This window comes from Myzus persicae, unplaced genomic scaffold, assembly GCF_001856785.1.
Source record: "Myzus persicae strain clone G006 unplaced genomic scaffold, MPER_G0061.0, whole genome shotgun sequence".
Classification (NCBI taxonomy): domain Eukaryota; kingdom Metazoa; phylum Arthropoda; class Insecta; order Hemiptera; family Aphididae; genus Myzus; species Myzus persicae.
In genome coordinates, this window is record NW_019101374.1 from 162,453 (window position 1) to 184,493 (window position 22,041).

At 28.5% G+C, this 22,041-nt stretch overlaps 4 protein-coding genes across 6 annotated transcripts; 2 read left to right on the plus strand and 2 right to left on the minus strand.

Annotated features, from left to right (window-relative positions):
• Positions 1 to 9,744: 9,744 nt before the first annotated feature.
• Positions 9,745 to 12,744, minus strand: LOC111028885 (zinc finger protein 512B-like). The gene is made up of 3 exons (XM_022307669.1): positions 11,874 to 12,744; positions 10,322 to 10,950; positions 9,745 to 10,253 (listed from the first exon to the last, which is right to left on the minus strand). The coding sequence occupies exons 1-3, from the start codon at positions 12,465 to 12,467 to the stop codon at positions 9,965 to 9,967; spliced, it is 1,512 nt and encodes a 503-aa protein (XP_022163361.1). The 5' UTR covers positions 12,468 to 12,744; the 3' UTR covers positions 9,745 to 9,964.
• A 164-nt stretch (positions 12,745 to 12,908) lies between these two features.
• Positions 12,909 to 15,209, plus strand: LOC111028890 (peptidyl-tRNA hydrolase 2, mitochondrial-like). Of its 3 annotated transcripts, none has more exons than XM_022307674.1 (3): positions 12,909 to 13,427; positions 14,507 to 14,752; positions 14,936 to 15,209. In XM_022307674.1, exons 1-3 carry the CDS (start codon positions 13,188 to 13,190, stop codon positions 15,176 to 15,178), a joined length of 729 nt encoding a protein of 242 aa, XP_022163366.1. In that variant the 5' UTR covers positions 12,909 to 13,187; the 3' UTR covers positions 15,179 to 15,209. The 3 variants fall into 3 exon arrangements, with proteins under 3 accessions (XP_022163366.1, XP_022163367.1, XP_022163368.1); XM_022307675.1 differs by having other exon boundaries at positions 14,507 to 14,784; positions 14,936 to 15,150; XM_022307676.1 differs by lacking the exon at positions 14,507 to 14,752.
• Positions 15,210 to 15,424: 215 nt separating this feature from the next.
• Positions 15,425 to 19,095, minus strand: LOC111028876 (transmembrane protein 161B). The gene is made up of 11 exons (XM_022307650.1): positions 18,664 to 19,095; positions 17,577 to 17,680; positions 17,302 to 17,449; positions 17,029 to 17,222; positions 16,732 to 16,950; positions 16,548 to 16,664; positions 16,312 to 16,485; positions 16,071 to 16,245; positions 15,907 to 16,003; positions 15,724 to 15,842; positions 15,425 to 15,664 (listed from the first exon to the last, which is right to left on the minus strand). The coding sequence occupies exons 1-11, from the start codon at positions 18,667 to 18,669 to the stop codon at positions 15,545 to 15,547; spliced, it is 1,473 nt and encodes a 490-aa protein (XP_022163342.1). The 5' UTR covers positions 18,670 to 19,095; the 3' UTR covers positions 15,425 to 15,544.
• A 110-nt stretch (positions 19,096 to 19,205) lies between these two features.
• On the plus strand, positions 19,206 to 21,664 carry LOC111028877 (MKI67 FHA domain-interacting nucleolar phosphoprotein-like). The gene is made up of 6 exons (XM_022307652.1): positions 19,206 to 19,320; positions 19,472 to 19,633; positions 19,705 to 19,816; positions 19,882 to 20,099; positions 20,525 to 20,578; positions 21,528 to 21,664. Exons 1-5 carry the CDS (start codon positions 19,297 to 19,299, stop codon positions 20,534 to 20,536), a joined length of 528 nt encoding a protein of 175 aa, XP_022163344.1. The 5' UTR covers positions 19,206 to 19,296; the 3' UTR covers positions 20,537 to 20,578; positions 21,528 to 21,664.
• The last annotated feature ends 377 nt before the right edge of the window (positions 21,665 to 22,041 follow it).

Below are 22,041 nucleotides of genomic sequence, written 5' to 3' on the forward strand. Positions count from 1 at the left end.
CGTAACTATATGGTTATTTATCGAGAAATGTGTGTTTATTGTTCAATTGATACATTTAATACATCGTTTCGCTCAGAATCTAAAATAGGGGTGTGTTGTGTGTAATGGGTTGGCTTAGCGAACATGAATCATACTGGATGTCTGGTTGAATATTATACTTATTACAAGCCGTTTGAAAAACATACCAAGTTAGTAGAAGGGTGTAAGTGAAACGTTCACACAGATTAATACTTATGACAATATGATAACCGTTCCCATGCAATAATTGGTCCCATAATAAGGTGTCTTTTCTTGTTTATTCTTCTCAATAACTTATAAATTATGATGCACTATTATACTTTCCGTATTAAAATTTAGATAGCTACAATTATTACCTAGTATATATAGTTCCTCACTCTGTCCCTCCTTTGTGGGTTCGTGTGCGTCACGCAGGGCCGTTTAAAGGGACTGGATGGATTAAGGGTCTATTTTTTCCTAGGCCCCATTTTAGGACAATTATCTTAGGGGTGCCCTTAAAACTTCAGATTGTATCAGTCATACAATAATACTAATGACTGAAATTATTCGGCAGTATAGGTACCATTGATTTTATAATACGCAATAAAATCAATGGCGTTGCCCATCACCGCTAAAATCGTTTACCTCTATGCAATTTCAATGAAACAGTTTTCTATAGTTTGAAATTATATTACACAAACAGACAACGTTTTTAGTTTTCTTATGATAATAATTGCTATTATTATTGAATTGAAACCGGAATGCGGAAGATCAATGAAAAAAATATCCAAATATCTTGATAGAATTTTTTTTTTTAATTATTGACATGGTATATCATAGTCGGTTGGTGATTATAGCTGTTATTTAATAGTATATTACTATTTTTAATTCTGAAGACTATAAGTTACATTAACACCGATATATCATGAGTTTAAATGACCTTGTTTGGTCAAATTTTTTTGTAACGTTTTGCAAATCTTTGTGACTATTTTTTTTTATCATATCGTATAAAATGATATTTGGTAGTGGTGCGCAACCTGGGGGTCGTCAATAATTTCATGTCAATAATGTCATAACTTAATTTTTGCTATAACAAGTCTATTGAATCATTTATAAGAACAAAAAAATACTGTGCATTTACTAATGTAGGTATACTGTTGGTAAGGTATCGACTCAACAAAATAAATAAAGAGAGGGGAGTCGTGGATCTAAAATTGTGCACCACTGATATAAGGGCCCCGATATTAATTTAACCCTGATCCTTAAAAACTTTGGGATGGCTCTGCCACCATTTACCTAATACCTCCATTATAATATTATGCAGAAAGTTTTAAGTTTTTTAAACTTCTGCAGATTTGATATTCTAAAAATATAGGTTGGTACCCAGAAGAAATGATGGATATACGGCTCAGCCCACTTTCCTGAATATAACAACGACCAATAAATTTTATTAAATAAAAACCGAGACAATAATATTTCAGTTCCAGAGAATAAAATAGTTTATAGGTTCTTCGAAACATACATTTTTTTTTACCAGAGTTATTTATGTAATGACTGCAGTTTCATATACCTACATTGTATTCATGTCACCAACAATAGATTCTATATGGTGTTACTGTACAAGTACTATTACCACCGTCAATACTCAATGCCAACAAATAAAAATTATATTTTCATAATTAAATTTAATAATACTCTCGACTCATATAGAATGGTATATTAAGCAATGTTATAATAATATTACAATTGAATGTGTAAAATAATCAACATAGTCGTAGATAAAAACGTAACAATACGCATGTAATATATAATAGTAATATTTAGGATTTTATTCTATACTTGTAATTATAGTTTGTACGATAGGTATTTTAAATAGAAGGTATAACACTGACTTGTAAAGATGTAGTATTTTTTAATAAAAGCTTTTAAAATAAAATAAAAAACGTCTTTCGTATTCTTCATTACTTGAGAAATAGGTAATATAATATGTAGAGTCTATAATCTATATTAGATATAGACTTTCAAAACTAGCGGTTTTTGATTAAAATATGAGTCCTTCATTAAACTACCTAATATAATACAGGCACACGCACCTATCATAAATGAGTCTTAAATTTAAATATGCTTAATAAGATGATTAGAGTATTTACATTTTGAATAAATTAGATCTAATAATTTATAATAACATGATACATTTTTTAACACAAATTGAAATGCGATTAAAAAAACAAGGAACTCGCTCTACTCTATAGTTAATTAATAGGTTTAAAATGCTCTAGCCAAGACATCATCGTAGTAGGTTGATCCTGTAATAACGGATGTGTTAAATTTTAATTGAATGATAAATTGCTGTCTATACGAAAATGGTTTGCAGTTATTTTAAGCATAGTTTATCAAATGGTATTATATTATTTATAAGTAAGGAGCCATTCAACTAACCTGCAGATAGGTTTGGTAAAAAACTTCGTATGGGTATATAATATAATATTATGTCGGTAAAGTTAGTCGTGCGAATTGGTCATCCGATCGATTCAAAAAATGTAACAATGTTTTTCAAATTATTATGGCAAACAGCACGTTTCCAGAATTTTGCAAATATTTTACGAGTTGACTGGACAAAGTCGTGGGCAGCTAACCCGGAATGGTTTTTAGCTTTATGACTGTTTCGTAAGTTCCAAAAACCAATTTGCAAAACATTGGCATTCGTACTTACAATAATATATTTGTCTATGACGATTTGGGGTTGCGTGTTGGAGCAGGTTGAGCGACTTTGAAATGCGTCTGGGTACTTTCAATTCTCTCCTCCGGGGACCCCATTTGGGGAGGCAACCGTCAGGGCGTGTTTCTCTGGGTTTGCTTTTCTTTGTTAAATTTGCATACACTTCACCATGATGACCAGTGGACAAAAGTCAAAATACGTATAGGTATTGTGCAACATGTAAACCATAATGATAATGCGCATATAGTACTAACTGCTAGCTTACTACCTACGACTTACCACCTACCTATAACATATATGGAGTGTACCTAAATAATATATATTATTATGTATTTTAGTATTTATATATGCACTACAAAAGCTATTTCCAACCTGACCAGATCGCTGGTTTAATAAAATGATGTACGCATATTGCATGTATATAAGTAGGAAGGTACCTAATATAATTATTATAATTCTATAATGTCGTTATTATGTATATGTGTATGGATATAGTCACGGTGCCACGAAAACAAGCCAAATTTGTTTTTCCATATTCCAATTTGATTAAAATAATCCTAATTATTTCAATGCGAAATGTGTATACGAGTATCGGTAGTGGGTAGGTACGTACCAAATGTTTTATACCTACCACTAGTCACTACACAAATTTTAAAATTATTGTGTTGAACGTTTCGACTCAATTTACTATTGCAAAATCATTATCTTCTTAAACATAAAAATATAATATGAAATATGAATACAATAAATCAGTAACCCACTGCCTACGCAGTACGCGCTATGCGGAAACGCTAAAAAAAGATAATATTATAATACACGTAGGTACCTATACTATTATTGATTACAATAATAATGATGATAATTTATAACGAAAACAGTTAAATTATGTACCTACAATTATATATGATTGTAAATTATATTTTTTGTTATCACAATTATTTCACCTATCGGCTATCAGTATTCACCGCAGAAAACGGTAAAATAGTCATATAGTATTACATGTTATTCTAATAGGTATTCAATGAATAAGTCTATGATAAAATTTTTTTTATCATAAAAGAGTTGCTATAAAATCTTTAGAGAAAAAAATTATTATTTTTCGTTCTATATCCAATTTAGAAAAAATTTGAATTACAAACTATTATAAGAAAGTAGAAACTGCGAAAATGTATTTTCAATGCTAATTTAATTAGAACAATTTTAAATTTCTGCAAGAACAAACTTTTAAGAAGCCTTGTATTACATTTTCAAGCTTTTTGAACAATATTTTTGAACAACATAATAAAGATTTTAATTTATATGATTTGAAGTATCTAAAAATAGAAAATAGAAAATGTTTATTGTAAATAATTTATACAATTCAATCTAAAACTATTTCATGTATGGTGGTAGGTGTCGGGTGGTTGACAGTTTGACACAAAAAAGTTGGGGTTTTTGTGTCATTAATTTATTCAATGTTGATATTATAATGTCATAAATATCATGGTAAAAAATATCAAAATTAAAAAAATTAAAAACACAATATTTATTGCGTAGAAAATAAGCAAATGAGAGTATGAAAAGATTTAGGAGAGGATAAAAACAATGTAAATTTTAAAATATTAGCCACTTGGAACAACACCCCCCCCCCCTTAAATATGGCCCTGAATGAAGTCCTACTCTAAAAAATTAAAAAACACACATTGTAAAATCAATTTATTCTACACTCCGCTCAGAATATAAATTGAAAACGATCAATGACAATATTATAGTAAAATATTCAAGTGTGGAGTTTTTAATATTATACCTACTCTGTTATTTCAATGCCGATCTTGGATTAAATTATTTTCGATTGGACTCGCCTAATGCGTTTTAAAACACAAATGATAAGACCGTGAATACTGAATACACAATAATCGCTTAAATGTCTAATATATAGGTATTGATCTATACACACTCGTACAAGTCGTACAAAATTGCTCAACACAAATTCTAATAATATAGGTGCACTGGATAGGTTAGGTCTTAGGTATATATCTGTGTTTGTTCATGCCAATATAGATTTTTTTTAGTTAATATTTTTTTTTTCGAGCATGTCTTTATTAAACTATGGCTGTATTGATTGGTCATCTTTATAAATATTTATCACAACTTTTCATCTTGTACATTTCGTATGTGGAAACCTATTTTTACTAAGAAAAAAATAAAGCTATAGCGTACCTAAGTGTATCCTTGAAAATAATATGTTTTTTTCGTGTTCTCAAGACTCGTATGTTATTTGATTAGAATTTAAAAAAAAAGTTTAGCGTGAAGCCACAGCGATAGAATAGTAATTAAATTTGACGACTGGATATTCAAACGCAAAATAGCGATTTACCCTATAAAATTGTTGTTATTTTTTCATATTATATAATTGTTATTGACTTAAAAACATATTATGTGTGACCATAGAGAGGTATTAATACGTTCGTGATTGATTGATTTGTGGTAACAAATCGGATCTAGTTTTTATTTTAGAGGTCAAAAGTAAATGTCTCTATTAGTATAGACCTATTTTTCAAAATAATTTAGAAAAACAAAAGAAAAAGAAAATAGAAAAAAGCGGAATAAAATTATTATTAGTTTTTGATATTTTGTTGAGATTTTTCTAAAATACTTATTCATATTAACATTTACTAGACATTATGTCTTTTAAAATATTTTGATCATTTTTTTTTTGTTACTATTTATAGTTAGTAGTAACTGCTGTGTCGGTAAGAAACATAACTCAAATTACAAATTACTGTAACGCAATTACTTTTTCAGTAACGCAGCCGAAATAGCATTACATTTTACTTAAAGTAACGCAATTGTAATGCAATTACTTTTTAAAAGTAATTTCTATGAAGTAAGGCACTAAAGCGTTATTTTCCACATTATTTACTAAAATAATAGTTTTAAAAGTATTACAAAAACAAGCCGATAAGATATCCAGAATCAATTATACATATTTATTTTTGATTCCTTCGATTCCGATAATAGTTAACAATATTATTAAGCATTCCAGGAATTAATGCTATTATTGATATTACTTCATTAACAGAAAGAAAGGAGTTCGGCTTAAAAATAAAATTGAATTAAAATGAATATACTTACTTTAATAATTTACTACTATACTTTCTGTCCACCTATATATACCTATATACGCATTTAAACTGATATACCTACCTAAATCTATGTTAATATCTTACTAGACTACAGTCACCATTTACAATATTAATACTTCATTAAAGTGTGTATATATATATATTATATATATATTATATATAATATATACTACCTAACCAAAACGTAATTAAATTACTTTTTAAAAGTAACTTACCCAACACTGCTATAGTAAGGGAATATACATTCGACTTTTTTGTTAATTAAACATTTTAAATTTTTACACCTAGGGGCTAAGACCTAGGTAATGTATGAAATTTCAACATGAGATAGATTCCTCATAAGTCAGTTTTATGTCTTAACGTTAAACAAATTAAAAAAACGTATTCATATATAATTGTTTTCAAAATGCTTTAAACTAAAACTATAAACCATAAAGTAACTTCTAAAATCTACAATATAGTACAATATTGTATGTTAATTACGGTTAATCTTTATTTGGTATGACGTGCCTACCTACTTTTAAAAATGTTCTCTTGTTCTCAATAGCAACCTATATACTTACCTATAACTTGAAATAAAAACGATTCTACATGAATTGCATGAAGTTTAAAAACCCTATTCGGCTATTCCAAATTGTAGAATGTTACAAGTTTCTGCGATTAATAATTTTTGAACAATAACAAAACAATACAAATTGTTTGAGAACTAATCACGTTACATACTTAAAAGTTATACCTACGGGCTACGGTAGGTAACCTACCTATTTATACCATCCAATATCGTCAACATTTGAACTTCGATTGCTCATAAAAAAAGGAATGTTGGTTCCCGCCAAATTTTTTTGAATTCCGGAAGAAGTATACGAAAAATCTTGTATTATATTTTTAAGCCTTGGATATCTATTAAAATTCAAAATGTTATGTAGGCACCTACTATACCTTTTTTTAACTACATAATAACTATTCATTTTTAACAGATTTTGTTAAAATTTAGACTTCCAATGGTTATAAAAACAAATGTGGCTATATTTTAAATATATATTATAATATTAATTTAATATATTATATATGTTTAATATTATTAATTTGCCGTAAAAATGTATAACAGCGATCTTCATCCCGCCGAGCCCCTCGTCTTTATTTGAGGCAAATATAATATTACACATTTTATACATGTACCATCATTAGAACAATAGTACCTACCTATGTATTTTTTTAATAATTAGTTATTTGTATATCTTAGTTATTCTGTTCAATGTCTTCCGTCAGCCAATATGAATAATTTGTGGAAATTGCCATATCTTAGTTTGGTCAGACAGCTGCAGATAAAATACACTTAAAAAACAAATGTACTGTATGTGCTTTTCATAGGGAAACTACCTATTATCAATTTCTGTGATATTCTAAATTTGAATGTGTAATTTGTTTACTGGTTATATAAATTAATGAAATTCTGGTCCAAAATTAATTTAAATAATTATAGTGAAGAAAGGAATCGGAGAAGAGAAAAAGAGAATCGGTACTCAAAAACATGGGTTTTCAGTATAATTGTATATAAATTATAATGTTATAATGTTAACTGCATAGGTATTATATTTACTATTGCATCATCTTAAGCAGGGGTGGCTCGTCAGGGGAGACTTTGTGACTGCGTCTCCCCTTAAAAAAAAACAAATTCTTGTAAATAATGATTAATTAAAAATAATAATGTATAAAAATATATTCATTTGAATTGAAAATATATTATAATATCGTTTTAATTGTTGATCGCCAGTTCAGTGAAACTGAAGCCAGACAATTTCAACTGTAGGTAACATGTAATGGCATGGCTGGTCTGTCGGAAGGGGCCGGGGAGAATATATAATTATATTCTTACTCTATGGGGAGAATAAGTCGAGTAGGTATTAGACGCTAATGATTATTGAACCTAGGTTCATGACGGTAATATTGCCGTGCCACTGCGCGTCTGCGCCGCCGTTGATTAGTCTTAGACGTTCAAGTCTTACGTTTATCTATCTAATATTTATTGTTTTTGAAATTTTTCCAAATACATTTTTGATTCATTGTTACGCACATCAGTTGAACCTGGTATTGTTACACAGGGTGAAGACAATATAAAATCAGTCAAACTCTTTATTTGCAATCTATAACTATGTTCCATACGTTCTTTAATCGGTCTACTTAAAGAAGTGAATTATTAAAAGAACAAGGTTTTAAACTACCAAATCAATCTAATACTAGATGGAATTATCATTCAAGAGCTGCTTCTACAGTAAAATGATATTTTTTAGATCTCAAAAATGCCGTTTTACACGTAACTGGAGAACTAAGTTAGGGCCCTATATATCCGTTTGTACAGCATCTGGTCTTTATGATAAGCCAAATGATGAGAACTTCGTATATTTCTTGATTTTTTTTAGCAAAGTTTTTTATACACAATCGTGTAACTTTCTAACTTCGAACGATGGTTACATCATTACCTACTTATATATTTTGTTAATATATGTTTAGTAGGCACATACATATGTACATATTTATTTTATAACTTATAAACATAAAATGTACAATGTGGTGACAAAATATTATAAGTTCCTCCTTTTATAAATATATCTCACGGGTTAGTATTGTAAAACTACGGCCGAATGGTAGTAATACTGCTTAGCACCCCAAAATATTTAATGAATATCTTATATTTAACTGGTCATCCCCGATCACGTTACAATACGATTTGAAGATTTTCAAAAACTAGAGTTTGTATAGAGATTGTAAATGAAAAAATGTTTAAAAGGTACTACTCCTAATTTCCCGAGTCAAAGTTCATAAGGTTTTGGGGATTAAGGAATTGGCTGTAATTTATGCGGACGATGAAAAACATTTACCTCCTCTTGAACTATTAGATTTTATAATACAAAGTAGGTAATAATAATTCATCCAAACTAATTATTATTTTTCACATTATATTTAATTTTTCCGTTGAAATTCACAGGTGATTTGCGTAGATATTTATTTTCAAGTGACTTAACTTTCTCAGTTAGTATTAACTATTTCTTTTTTTGGGGGGGGGGGGGATTGGGTCCTCTGATTATAATATTGATGAAGGCCTACCGGAAAAATCCCGTTTTCCTGACGGGACTATCGGCCCACGAAAATGACCGGCTTTCAAGTTTATCATCCTTGGCGATTGAAAAAAAATCTGCTGGGTGATATAGCAAAAGATCCAACTTTTGTTGTAGTGTTATTGACGAGTTGTCAGATGATCGCAAAATCAAATAAGTTCATAAACAAAATAACATACCTAACTAAATATTAAATTAAGTATTAATAATTTAATATAGTTAATTTTTTTAATAAAAAGGTTTTTCGTATTCGTTGTTGTATGGAATTTATATTATAAAATTTAAGTCTCCTCAAAATGTTTACTAATGAGCTGCTACTGATAGTAAGTATTTATTACCGTGGTGAAATTTTATACATGTACACAAGATTGATAGAATTTATAAAATCAGACCAAAATTTACTGATTAATACGTTTTATACATAATACATACAATTTCTGTTAATTTTTGTAAAATTGAAAATAACTAGGAAAACAGAAACTCAGCAGGTATTATAAATTATTTAAAATATAGTAATATTAACATTGTTTTTTAAATTTCACAAATTAACTGTGAAGTTATTTTAATAGGTTTTACAAATTACTCTGCATGTATATTAAACAATACAAAATATTTATAATCACACACAAAATGTACAATACATTTTTCAATATGGTTTTGATAATTATAAAAGTTTATGTACTAAAATGTACTAAACAATTGGTTGTAGAAACTTATATGATTCCTAGCAAACAGCATGGTTAAAAAGTAAAAACAGTTGAAGCTTCAAAAAAATAATGCAAAAAAAATTCTTAAAATCGTCTAAATCAGGTTTTTGTTTTGAGAAGTTACAAAACTGACAAAAAATTAATTAAATACATTAAATAAACACTGAATATAAGTTTAATAGTAAAATAATGGTAAAATATTGAACTTTTGGCCTATATGATATTAAATTGAACACACAATGTGCATTTGCAATCTTAATGTAGGTATGTGAGAATATCAAATTGGATCAAAATTATTACTTAAAAAATTTCTTCAATTTCTTCATCGTCTTCAATATTTTCTTCATTGTTTTCTACTAGCAAGCTATCTATATTGGATGTATCACTACTATTATGTGATACTAATTTATGGCCATCTAAATGTTTTATACTTTTGAAATGACCATTGCATGCATCACAATAGTTTGCAACTCTGTCTTCTAAATTACGATCTTTAAATGACCAATAAACACTATCTACATGCTCATCTGAATGCTGTTTCATTTCTAACATATCCAAAGCTAAGTAACTGCAATCTGCAGCAGTGCATCTAAGAAAAATAAATAAATTCAAATTATTGATAGTATGATAGATAAAATGATAATATGACTGACTTACCTTATAAATTTGTTACGTAGCAGTTCATCACGCCATTTGGTTAAATGGTTATAGGGTATATCATATGACTTTCGTTTGACAGAATGTTTTTCTTCATATTCTTCGTCAACCTCATCAGTTTTACGTTTTATAGGTTCTTTATTTTCAGACTGCAACTCTAAGCCATCTTCGGTTTCAACCAATTTAAAACCACATTCCTCCTCTGTTAAGTGTTTGTAACCTTCTTCATGATGGTGCAAGAGATGTGTTTTTAGTTTATTTGATGATGTGGTCCTACCTCCACAAATAGAACATTCAAATTCATCATCAAGATATGGTTCAAAGCATGTAGCAAAATGATCATTCATATCATCTACATCAAATGACATGTATTTGCAAGCATTGTGATTGCAATGTACATAACCATTTTTTAAATCTATTATCCATTCTTTAATTTGAGCATCAGTTGGATTGTTAACATTCACCTCAGAACAGATAGATTCAGTGTCAGCTAAATCTTCTTGCATTTTCCATTGAGAATATGTAACTATTTTGCTAGCAGGATTTGTAGTACTTGATGTTGGATGTCCATACTGACCCATTGGGTAAGATTTAATTTTATTATCTTCATCAAAATCATCTTTATTTTTCTGAAAATAAATAATAATACATTTTACATAAGTATATTGGTACTTTTAAATTGATTACCACCATCGTCTTTTAAATTTTAAGTTTGGTGAATTTTTAAAAATGTTAGGGATCTTAAAAATGAAAAAAATATGAAACAAAATTTTAGATTCTTGGTAGACATAAGAGATGTTTCGGGTACCCTGCAATTACTCGATGGCCCAGTATTCAATATCAGATTTAGGACTCGGTACCCGGTGAAATACTACATGTCTACATTTTCAATTCATATCCGGTAAGTGGCAAAAGCTGATAATCTATACATAGATATATGCATACCTATAATTAATATACAGGGAAAATAAAAAATTCTAGGGTACCTAATAAATTATAATTTATTTTAGTATGTATTTGGAATAACTAAACCGATTTACAATAGCCAGGTTAATGTATTTTTATATTAGTGTTTGCCTAAGTATATGCTCAGACTCACTTTTTATTAGTTTAATTTTTGTTATTAATTTATTATAATTGTAGAACTACCCAGTACTGAGTGTTTAAAGACTTAATTAATATTATCAATAATTTCTTAATCAGTAATTGATAGTTGATAGTGCTTTGCTGTAGTATTATACTACTAGTATAGTACCCATTTTGTATTTACATTTCTACTTGGCCGATACTCGATACCCGGTTAGTATTATAAATTTTACTCGGCTAATACATGATACCTGGTTTATGACAAATTTTTTACCCAGAACATCTCTAGCATACATTGCAGGTAGTAGATACTAAAATAGTAAAATATATTGATCAATGACTTGTGAGATTAAACATATTAAAATAAAATGGACTATATTTAAAATTGTTAATTTATTATTAATAAGACTGTAAATATGTAATTTTGTATAAATTAATAAATACACAATCCTACCCTTGATCCTACCTGTTTTATTGGAAACAGTAAATCTTTATGGTGATTGTTTTGGTGAAATTGGAGTGCTTGTTGTGACGATGTATACCCTTTACAATGACGACATAAAAATTTAGAGGATGTATCTGGATCTTCACCAAGACACTTTTCATAGTGTTGCTCAAGCTCAGAAACTTTGTAGCTAATGAAATGACAATCAGGCATGAGACATTGAGTGTACCCACGAGTCTTGATATCAGTTGTCCACAATGTCAATTGTTGTTCGGTGAGAGTGGGTTTTATTATAATTGACATTACATCAGAATCTTTATGATTGTTTCGTTTATGATAATCAAGTGCTTCTTGTGATGTTGTTTGACCACCACAAGTCGGGCACACAAAATTACCAGCTACTTCACCACGACATGTTTTGAAATGCTCTCTCATGTCGTCTATACAATAAGCTATGTATCGACAATGCTGAAGATGACACCGGACAAACCCATTTTTGTTTAACATGATGGTCCATGATTTGATGTGCACTGGTCTACTGCTTCGTTTTCGGAACAGGCCTTGTTGAACTGGTGTTGTGGGAGCATTCATGGTGATCATAACTTCTTTGGACATATTGCTCTACCTAATTTATATCGTTAAAAATACGAAAATATTATTTTAAAAACTTATTAATATTCAATTTATTTATGGAAAATTACAACACGTAAACTAAGTTGCTTAACATTTTTAACTAAACCGTTTGATAGTAACACTAGGTTAATTTGAGTTATATTCCAATAAAATTTGTAAATTGCAATTTTATTACTATTAGGTGTTCACTAGTTGTAGTTAACTACAATACTTGGAATTCGGATAGGATTAGGGATTGGGATATCGTTAATGATGCATTGTTACCACCGTATACCATTGTAAAACCGCTTTGGTACTTTTTATATATAAATATAATTCTCCAAGAATATCGAATTATTTATTATTTAAGGTTATATTGTTCTGTGATAATACTGAATACTGATAATACTATCATCATAATTTTATCAACAATCAAGTAATCAATATCACCATTCACCAGTGGATTTTTGAATACCTGACGTTTGTACACAGAATAATTATTCCGTGGTTTGTATATGGGATTACGGGGGAGTAAATTATATTTTTATTTTATAACGTTCTCAACTTCTCATTGACTTCTACACAATTTACATTTTACGTTTTATATTATTTGGTGTAGACTGTAGACAATTTGAATGATACTAAAAAAATATACTTAAAAAAGGTTCATATTTTATTCACCTTAAATCAAATTACCGGCGATATTTTTATACTGAATTTAAAATGACTTTTGCAACTGATAAATTTTATGGTGGATTAACCGTTGGTGTACTGATTGGTCTGGCTCTCCATACGATCGTTAATTATATTTTCAAAACTAATTGTACAAGTCAAGATAAAAAAAGCGTGGTTGAAAGTCAACAACAAGCACCCAAATCGCTACCAAATAAAAATGGAGAATTCAAAATTGCATTATTGGTTCGCCATGATTTGAAAATGGGCAAAGGCAAAGTTGCAGCACAAGTGAGACAATTTTAAATAAATCACATTTTAGAATTAAATTGTTTTAAATTGCATTTTCCTCTGATTTGGTGGTTTGTGAATTGATGAAATTATCTCTAGGGGAGATTACACATTTTTTATCATTGTAAATTAAGGGTCATCATTTTTTTGATTTCTGAGAGTGGCTCAGTGAAATTTCTAGTTCAATTTAGTAAGAAATTTTTGCTACACAGATATATAATCGTTCATATTTCTGTTTTATTACTTACTACCATCAATTACATACACACAATCAGAGCTGTACTTAGGGGGTGGGGCAACAGAGTGTTGTTTTGACCTGGGCTGCTGACTATGAGGGGGCGGTAAATGTCAAGTTTTTAAATAGTATTACATTTTTAATCATTATTATAAGACATTTATTTTTTGTTTTCCCTGAGCAGCAAAACACTAGTTATAAACTCTATGTTTGAGTACTGTGTTTAAGTAGGAATCTAATTTGGAGTGAAATGGTGTAAACGTACTGGTTTAATAATCAACTGTGTAGTATCTCAACCTTTGGTATGTGGAAAACTCATGGGTGGTACACTAATAAAATCTTACTCTATAAAAAAAAATTGAAACGGATCATTATTCACATTAATTATTATTTGGTTTATGTGATATAAACAATAATCGTAAATATTTCACTTTCTTTTTGTGCATTAAATGATCATATTAACATAATTTTGTAGTTTATAATAAAATAAAATTCAGTACATACAGTATATTTCAACCACGATTCAGTACATGTGTGGTACATGTAAAATAACTTTTACATTTTTTATAAGGAATAAAAGGCTATTTGGTCAAGTGGTAGATGAAAATGTTCAAACTGTGGGCAGTGGGGTGGTCACAGATATAATAAAGTTGAGAACTGCTGGTCTAGATAACTTGGACTAATCTAGATAATATGGTTGTCTAGGTTTAAATTAATTTTTTTCTACTAAATTGTAAATAATCAAACAAATTGTGATTATTGACCTCTTCACAGATATTCTGCCCCTTGTTAGTTAGTTCTTCCAATAAATAGTTTTACAAAGTATAATTTTATTATTGTGTAGTGCTCACATGCAATTGTGCACTGTTATGAAGAAGGCTTGAGGTTAAAACCAAGAGAAATAAAAAGCTGGGAGTCAAACAATAAACCAGTAAATATATTCAAGGTAGCAGATGAAGAAACTATGTTAGAATTTCAGAAATTGGCCATTGAAAAAGGATTCACTACTTATGTAGTAGTAGATGCAGGTCGTACACAAGTCGCTCCCAGATCTAAAACAGTGATGGCTATAGGTCCAGTTGAAAAAGAAGAAATTGATTTATTCACTCAAAGCCTTGAAGTGTATTAACAATTATTATTATTTATGAATGTATATTTTTCTATGATTTTATGTAATATAATAATTATAAAAAATAAGTTACTTAAGTAATTTGTTTTTGAAGCGCATCTAATTATTAAATAAATTTAATCGAATAAATTATGGTTGTTTTAGTGTGCAGTCGTATCAGTTACTGCAAACAATAAAACTAAATTGCGCAATTTACCCTCTCAGTGTGCTAGAGTTGTTTTACGTGCACCAGATTTAAAAACATTAGAATGTGTTCAAAAGCAATGCAAGTTATTTGACATTCCAACAGCAACTTTTACTGAAAACAATGAAATGACGGTTTTAGCGATTGGTCCAGCTAATGAAGCTTCTATAAATGCTCAAGTGCACAGTTTAAAATTATACTAATATTATTTACTATTAAATATTTATATTTGAATAGTAAATATTTTTACTTGTATTATACTTTGTATTAAATAATAACTGAAGTGTTTAAAATTAAAATGAATTGAACACGTTACATTTTATTAAACCAACAAACTAATACATCATATAACATATAAAAGTTTGACTTATGTCTTAAACATAAACAATTAATTTAATTGTTACATAAAAATAAATCTATTAACTAAATATTCATAATATTGACTGACTTTTAAACTTTTCATATGTCTAGTGTTAAACAATTAAAATCACCTTTTTGTTTTCTTACAAAAATTATGTTTAGGAATTGTATTTACATGTTTAAAAACAAAGACACTTTTAATCAAGTAATTACTTAGGCGATAAGTAAGATTGATAGAATACACCAACTGACAGTGATAGAAACCATGAAAAACATATCCACCAAGTAGCAAAGCCAAATATTCCTCGGTAGACATCTGCTGTTAATACCTAATAGATTATAATATTATAGTACATTTTATAGTTATAAAAATGTCATTAATGTTTACTTGTTTTAAAGACTGAATAGAAAAATATGCTTGGTTAGCTTCAAGCAATGAATTCTGATCACTATTATTATCTATTGCCGGAGAAGAGTTCGCAATAATTTGAACCCAACTGAAATTGCCTGAAAAATATGTTATATTAACCTACGAACATTATTTGTTTTATGCATATAGGCAATGATTCACCTAATGTTTTATAAAAGAATATGAAGAATAACATCATCACGAGTGGTATAACATATTGTAGCACCACAACACACGTGTAGTAAAAAATCACAGAAACCTGGAAAAAATTCAAACAGTTAATTTAAACAGACACATATATTTCAACAAAAACCAATGGTTTATACTTGTTTTTGTAAGTCTTTATTGGTAATTCTTCCGGCTTCTTTTTTTTGTTGCTCCAAACGCTCATGAGCCATATTAAGATAAGCTTGCATAAACGTAGGCATCAGACAAAGTCTTTGAAAAACCACTAAAACTACCATCCAACATCTTAAGCTCTCAAACTGTTCTAATGTCATTCTTAAAATAATAATGATGACAATTAGCAATTATACTTAAGTCAAATATCTGTTTAAATATATTTACAATGGTTTATTTAATCCGGAAAGATTTTTTGCAGTTAATAAATCCACTGCTATTGGTTTAACCCAAAGTAAAACGAGCAAAAAATGAGTTATTAAACTAAAATTCAAAAAACCTTTGATGAAATTTGAACTATATGAAAAATATTTGCCATGTAGCTCATTGCATTCGTAGTATCTAAAAAATAAAGTTATAAATGTAATTATATCATAATAGTTTAAAATCTAAAATTTAATCACCTAAGACAATCCCAATGCATTTTAGCTGTACGTATTCCAGGAAATACAAACATGGCCCCTGTAACTGCACACCATAAAGCTAGGAAAAATTTTACTATTAACTTTGATGCAGGTCCCCTGAAAAATATAAAATATAAATGTATTTAGTTTAAAAATTTTAAATCAGTATTATGTAGGTATTTACTGAGAAGATAAGCCATGATTGTTTAAAAATGCTGTTGAAGTTTCATTAAAGCTTCTGTAAGCAGTATCCAATCGAACATCAAGTTTGGACTCATCTATGACTAAAATAATCATAGCAATCACTAAATGAACACAAGCTGCAACTATTACAGTCGAACGTTCACCCGATGATTCAAAACCACCACGAAAGTATTCTAAAGTCAGAGACATAAGAATTTTGCTAAAATTTAAAAATTCAGGAAAAAAAAACAATTTTTAACAATGTATGAACTATTGAACTTATTCAATAAAAGGATACAACGCGAAAACAATGACGATTGAACACCATAGCATACTAAGATTAATTTCATTATCGATTGGTGAATAGTAAGAGTATATTTCAGTACTTAAATATACTAAAGCTGCATATAAAGAGAAATTCACCAGCCATTGATATTCCATAAAATATCTGAGCTGATATATTTCATGTTCTTGAATAGGTTGATTTTCTAACTAAAATATATAGTAATATTAAAACAACAATAAGATTATTTTATTTATTTAATATTTCCTAATAAACATAGATACTCACTTCAATATCTAAATTTTTGGGTATCTGAAATACATCAATATTATCATTTTGAGCATGCATAGGTCGTTTACTTAATTTTGAATCTTTTTTCTTTAGCCCTGATAACTGTCTAAGCTCTTTATCTGTAGGGTGTAAGTAACGAACAAGTCTAAAATGATAAAAATATACCTATTATTAACATAAAACTATGGGATGTCAAATTCTAAATTTATTTATTTATTTATTCATTTACCCTAATATTTATAATATTTAAAAATATGTCATATACTACTTACCCTGTGGAACATAGTGTCCATCGAGCAAATGAATAGATTGGACTGAGACGATGAATTAGATTAATGGCGATCATTGTAATAATTAATTGGATACCCAATAAAGTCTAAATAAACAGATATGAGTTATTGAGGGTATTAGAGAATATGCCACAAGTGTGATAAAGTACATTAACATAAATAAATATTTTTAAGCAGTTAATTGGTTTTTATTTTATATATAATTTACTAAGATCTGGCAGAAATCAAAATTTAAAAAAAAAATAAGAATATAATAATTATTTGAGTTATTAATTTTTATAATTAAACTAACAATACACATAAACATCACAATAGTTTTAAAATGTATTTATAATAGTCATAAGTCATAATATGTCATAAGGTGACAAACTAAACATTTACATACAATTTTTAAAAGAAAAGTTGTAGGGCTTTCTTATTAGACTTAATTTTTTTTAGTAAATGATTTGTACTATTACAAATAAATAATTGAATTTATTAATTTTGTACATTTTTAAAAGGTGAAACAAGTAATTTTTGATAGTAAATACATTAGCTAGTAGCTATTAGTATTAGGCCAAACACCTGGACAGTGATTGCCATGACTAATTAATTTACCATGGGTAAATTTTAATTGTAAATGTCTTTGAATTGATACATTTTCGACATAAGACTTGTAAAAGGTATAGAAAACACACTTAGATCATATACTAGTATATGATCTAAGAAAACGCAAATACTGAAATATTTAAATTGATATAGAATCTCACATAGGCACCATGATATAATTTATTGACTAAAAGTTGGGTTTAGCCCTGGAGTATAGACCAAAAACTCTAATTAAAAAAAGATTAAAATTATTGAGCTTGATTTTTTTAAATGTCATTATTATAATATTGCAACTTTTCATGTTCTAACAGTTGATATTAAACAAGTATTGAAGGAACAAGCTAGGTATAGTAAGTATACCTATTCAGAAAATCAAAAATTGCAAATACAATAAATAGGTGACCTTTAATAAGGGACAATTTGTTAACATTTGCGATTAAAAATATTTAAATAGTATGCCTGAAAAAAATATATAGTTTACCGCCATTGCGAAGGAGTCCCGAATCGGCGAATTGTAAATCGACGTCGCTGCAAAACACAAGAGCTGCCTGGATCGACTATTAATAGACTGACGGAAAATGCAGGATTCAGATTTTAGGCCGGCTCGAGCCCGAATTGGTCATCAACTGTTTTGCTTCGGTCAAACGATGGTTTTCTCATGCCTAATATTATAATAATTATTGTCATCGTATAACATTGTGTACAGTCCCATCAAGAAGATGATCGTCTACTAGATCTATAAAAATCTACAACTATTTAATTGTAGTTGTTTCGCATCGCATTCGTACAGGGACATGTTCGATTTTTAAAATTTCAAACACCGTCTTATCAATAATAAATAATTATGTAATGTATTATTTATTTACTATTCAAATATGTGGTTCCTAAAGTACAGACAATTATAATATTAGACCTGGTTCCGTGAAAAATAGTAACCTAACCTAAAATAAACAGTGATAGTATCTTGTTACTAGCTTCGAACAAGTCAATAGGCAGTCACGGTATCCGTAATCACCGATCAATGATCATCGAGGTTTACTTTTTACTTTACGTCTTTAGTTCTTTAGTTTCAATTAAACATTTTTATTTTATTTTGTTAAGTCAATCAAATATAATGTTTAAAAGTGGCTTTATAAAAGTAAGTAAATCCCGAAAATAATATTTAACAATTTCTATACTTTTGTGTACTCTTTTAGTTTTTCTAAACTGAAATTTAAACGATAAATGCTTGGAATTTTAAATTTACGAATGCCATGTGTCTATGTAATAATTAAATTTGTTTAATTTAGCTCAACAAAACCGAACCGCCAAAAGAAAAAGCATCAAAAGCATCCAATGATAGGGGTGTTGTGTATCTTGGGCATGTGCCCCACGGTTTCTACGAAAATGAAATGAAACAGTATTTCGCACAATTTGGCGAAGTCACAAACATTAACATTCCTAAAAGCAAAGTAATTGTCTCACTTGTAGTAATTTATAGGTTTGTTTAGATTTTTATTAATATTAATAATAATAACTATAGAAAACAGGAAAAGCTCGAGGATATGCATTTGTTGAGTTTTTGTACCCGGAAGTTGCCAAGGTAGTTGCAGAAACCATGAACAACTATTTGATGCATAAGAAAATTCTTGTTGGTAAGAAATCTCATTGTAAAGTAATCAATTGTAAATTTGTATTTATATAATTTATATATTTTTAGCTAAATACCTCGCTCCAAACCAAGTAAAAAGTAACACATTTTGGCGTTGCAACAAAAATAATATTCCTTTAACAATAAAAAATAGATCGATACAAAGAAAAGCAATGGAAAGACCATTAGCTCCTGAACAAGAAAAACAAAGTAAAGCTGCATTAAAAAGACGCATCCAATCTTTACAAAAGAAACTGAAAAGCAAAGGAATTGAATATGAAGTGCAAGTAAGTTAAATATTTAAAAATATTAAATTCTTATGGCAGAAGTAGTGTCACATAATGAAATGTTCAAAATATATAAATTAATTATTGTAAACTATTTACGCCACAAATCACCATCTTATTCAAATTATTAATAATAGCATAAAAATAAATTGTAAAATATCCTTAAAAATAGAGGTCTCAGCTCAGAATTGTTTTTTATATGCAATTATTTATTATTTGTCATTGATTTCAAATTTTACACATTCAACACTGTGGCCATCTATAAAGCAAAGACCTACCTAATTTTATTTTTTTTTTATACACAACACTAAGACCAATTAGGTGAAAACCTACATCAAAGAAACTTCCTCAGTTTGTTTACTTGAAAACCATATGTTTATAGTTTATTCAAACCTTGATTAAAGAATTATATATTTTTATTACAGATAGAAGTATAGAACGCCAGACTGATGATTGCTAAAGGAAACCATTTCGAAAGAGTAAGTTATTGAATATTTAGTCTGTATGCTTTTTACTGCTTTAGTTATTACGTATTAGTAGTAAATGTTAGGTAAACAAATTGTTATAACTAGGCTTCAAGACTTGAGGTATTTGCTTATTTTTTGACTTGACATACAATCTAGCTGAGGGTAGTTGATATAAATTTATGTCATACTACTACTATATTATTTTATTTTAAAAGTTTATTTTTGCATATTTTGATCATGTATTCTACTTTATGACAGGGTAAGCAATTCCCAGTATATAATATACATACACAAAATCTTATTGGGTTTTTAAAATTTTGGAACAAGCTCATGAAAGGCATAAATACATAAAAACTTAAGGCATTTTGGAGGAGAAATCCTTTTTTAAAAATTTTTTTGTTGATTTTTGATATTACAAGTCTTGGTTGTCATCTATAATTTCAGTACCGATTAGTGTGAGATACATTTTAAACATGCAATCTATATATCATGAAGAACAGAATTCTAAACATTTTAGCTAACAAATTAGTTAACTATAATAGTTAACTAACCAGTTACAAGAATCATTCATTACTCACATCATCCACATCATCTATACTCTGTTCAAGTTAAGAAACGTTGAAAGCCGACTTGTGTGCAGAGACGTGGAAATACTACATAGCAAGTATTCAAATAATTGGCTGGATAGGGAGACAAACAAGTGTTGCCTTACAAAAACTGGTTGCTGCCGACTACGTTTCTTAATTTTATCAGAATTTGCTGATCGCAAAAAGTAGAAATATTGTTTTCATGACAATTTGCACTCTGTTCCTTATAAACTGCTTATTTTATTTAAGAACATTTTGATTCTTAACAAAACCCAAACAGCTTAAAAACAGAATAACTGACACTAAAAAGTAGTTCGCAAACTACCCATAAAAGTAAAACATTATTAATAAAATGTTATATTTATTTTTTTTAGAGATCCGATACAGAATCAACATTATAAAGAAGACTACATCTTTAATTCAAATCAAACATAATGATACACAACTATTATGTGTATATTTCTTGTACATAAAGATGTGTTGTATAATATAGAATGATTCACACTTTTAATGTCCTATCTATTAAGTGTATCCAATAAAAGTACCTACTTACCATCCAAAATAATTACTTTTAGAAATATATATATCTACACTCAGAGTCCACAGTCGAATAAAGTTTTGGATATGGTTTACAGTATAACTTAACAGCTTATAAGCACCCAAGACAATTCAAATGCAAGTTATAACACCACTCAAAGTCTTAATTATAACTTATAATATTTAAAAGGTCTTAACACTATTTACTAATCATTAGAAACAGTGATTAAATCTTACATTTGAGAATTATAATAAGAACATAGTAGTTAAATAAATAAATATAATTATAATATATTAAAATTTAAACCCAACCTCAAGTGTTAATATTTTTTCTCTTTAACCATAATGACT

Bases quoted from the DNA above. Each gene is read 5' to 3' on its own strand.
- LOC111028877 (XM_022307652.1), top strand. From the start codon at position 19,297: ATGTTTAAAAGTGGCTTTATAAAA. The intron at 19,321-19,471 runs GTAAGTAAATCC...TGTTTAATTTAG, and splicing joins TTAAAAGTGGCTTTATAAAA to CTCAACAAAACCGAACCGCC. The intron at 19,817-19,881 runs GTAAGAAATCTC...ATATATTTTTAG, and splicing joins GCATAAGAAAATTCTTGTTG to CTAAATACCTCGCTCCAAAC.
- LOC111028890 (XM_022307674.1), top strand. From the start codon at position 13,188: ATGACTTTTGCAACTGATAAATTTTATGGTGGATTAACCGTTGGTGTA. The intron at 13,428-14,506 runs GTGAGACAATTT...ATTATTGTGTAG, and splicing joins AAGGCAAAGTTGCAGCACAA to TGCTCACATGCAATTGTGCA. The intron at 14,753-14,935 runs GAAATTGATTTA...TGGTTGTTTTAG, and splicing joins TAGGTCCAGTTGAAAAAGAA to TGTGCAGTCGTATCAGTTAC.
- LOC111028885 (XM_022307669.1), bottom strand. From the start codon at position 12,467: ATGTCCAAAGAAGTTATGATCACCATGAATGCTCCCACAACACCAGTT. The intron at 10,951-11,873 runs GTAGGATCAAGG...ATTTATTTTCAG, and splicing joins TACTGTTTCCAATAAAACAG to AAAAATAAAGATGATTTTGA. The intron at 10,254-10,321 runs GTAAGTCAGTCA...TATTTTTCTTAG, and splicing joins CTACGTAACAAATTTATAAG to ATGCACTGCTGCAGATTGCA.
- LOC111028876 (XM_022307650.1), bottom strand. The intron at 17,450-17,576 runs GTAAGTAGTATA...TTATCATTTTAG, and splicing joins TGGACACTATGTTCCACAGG to ACTTGTTCGTTACTTACACC. The intron at 16,004-16,070 runs GTATAAACCATT...AATTTTTTCCAG, and splicing joins ATAAAGACTTACAAAAACAA to GTTTCTGTGATTTTTTACTA.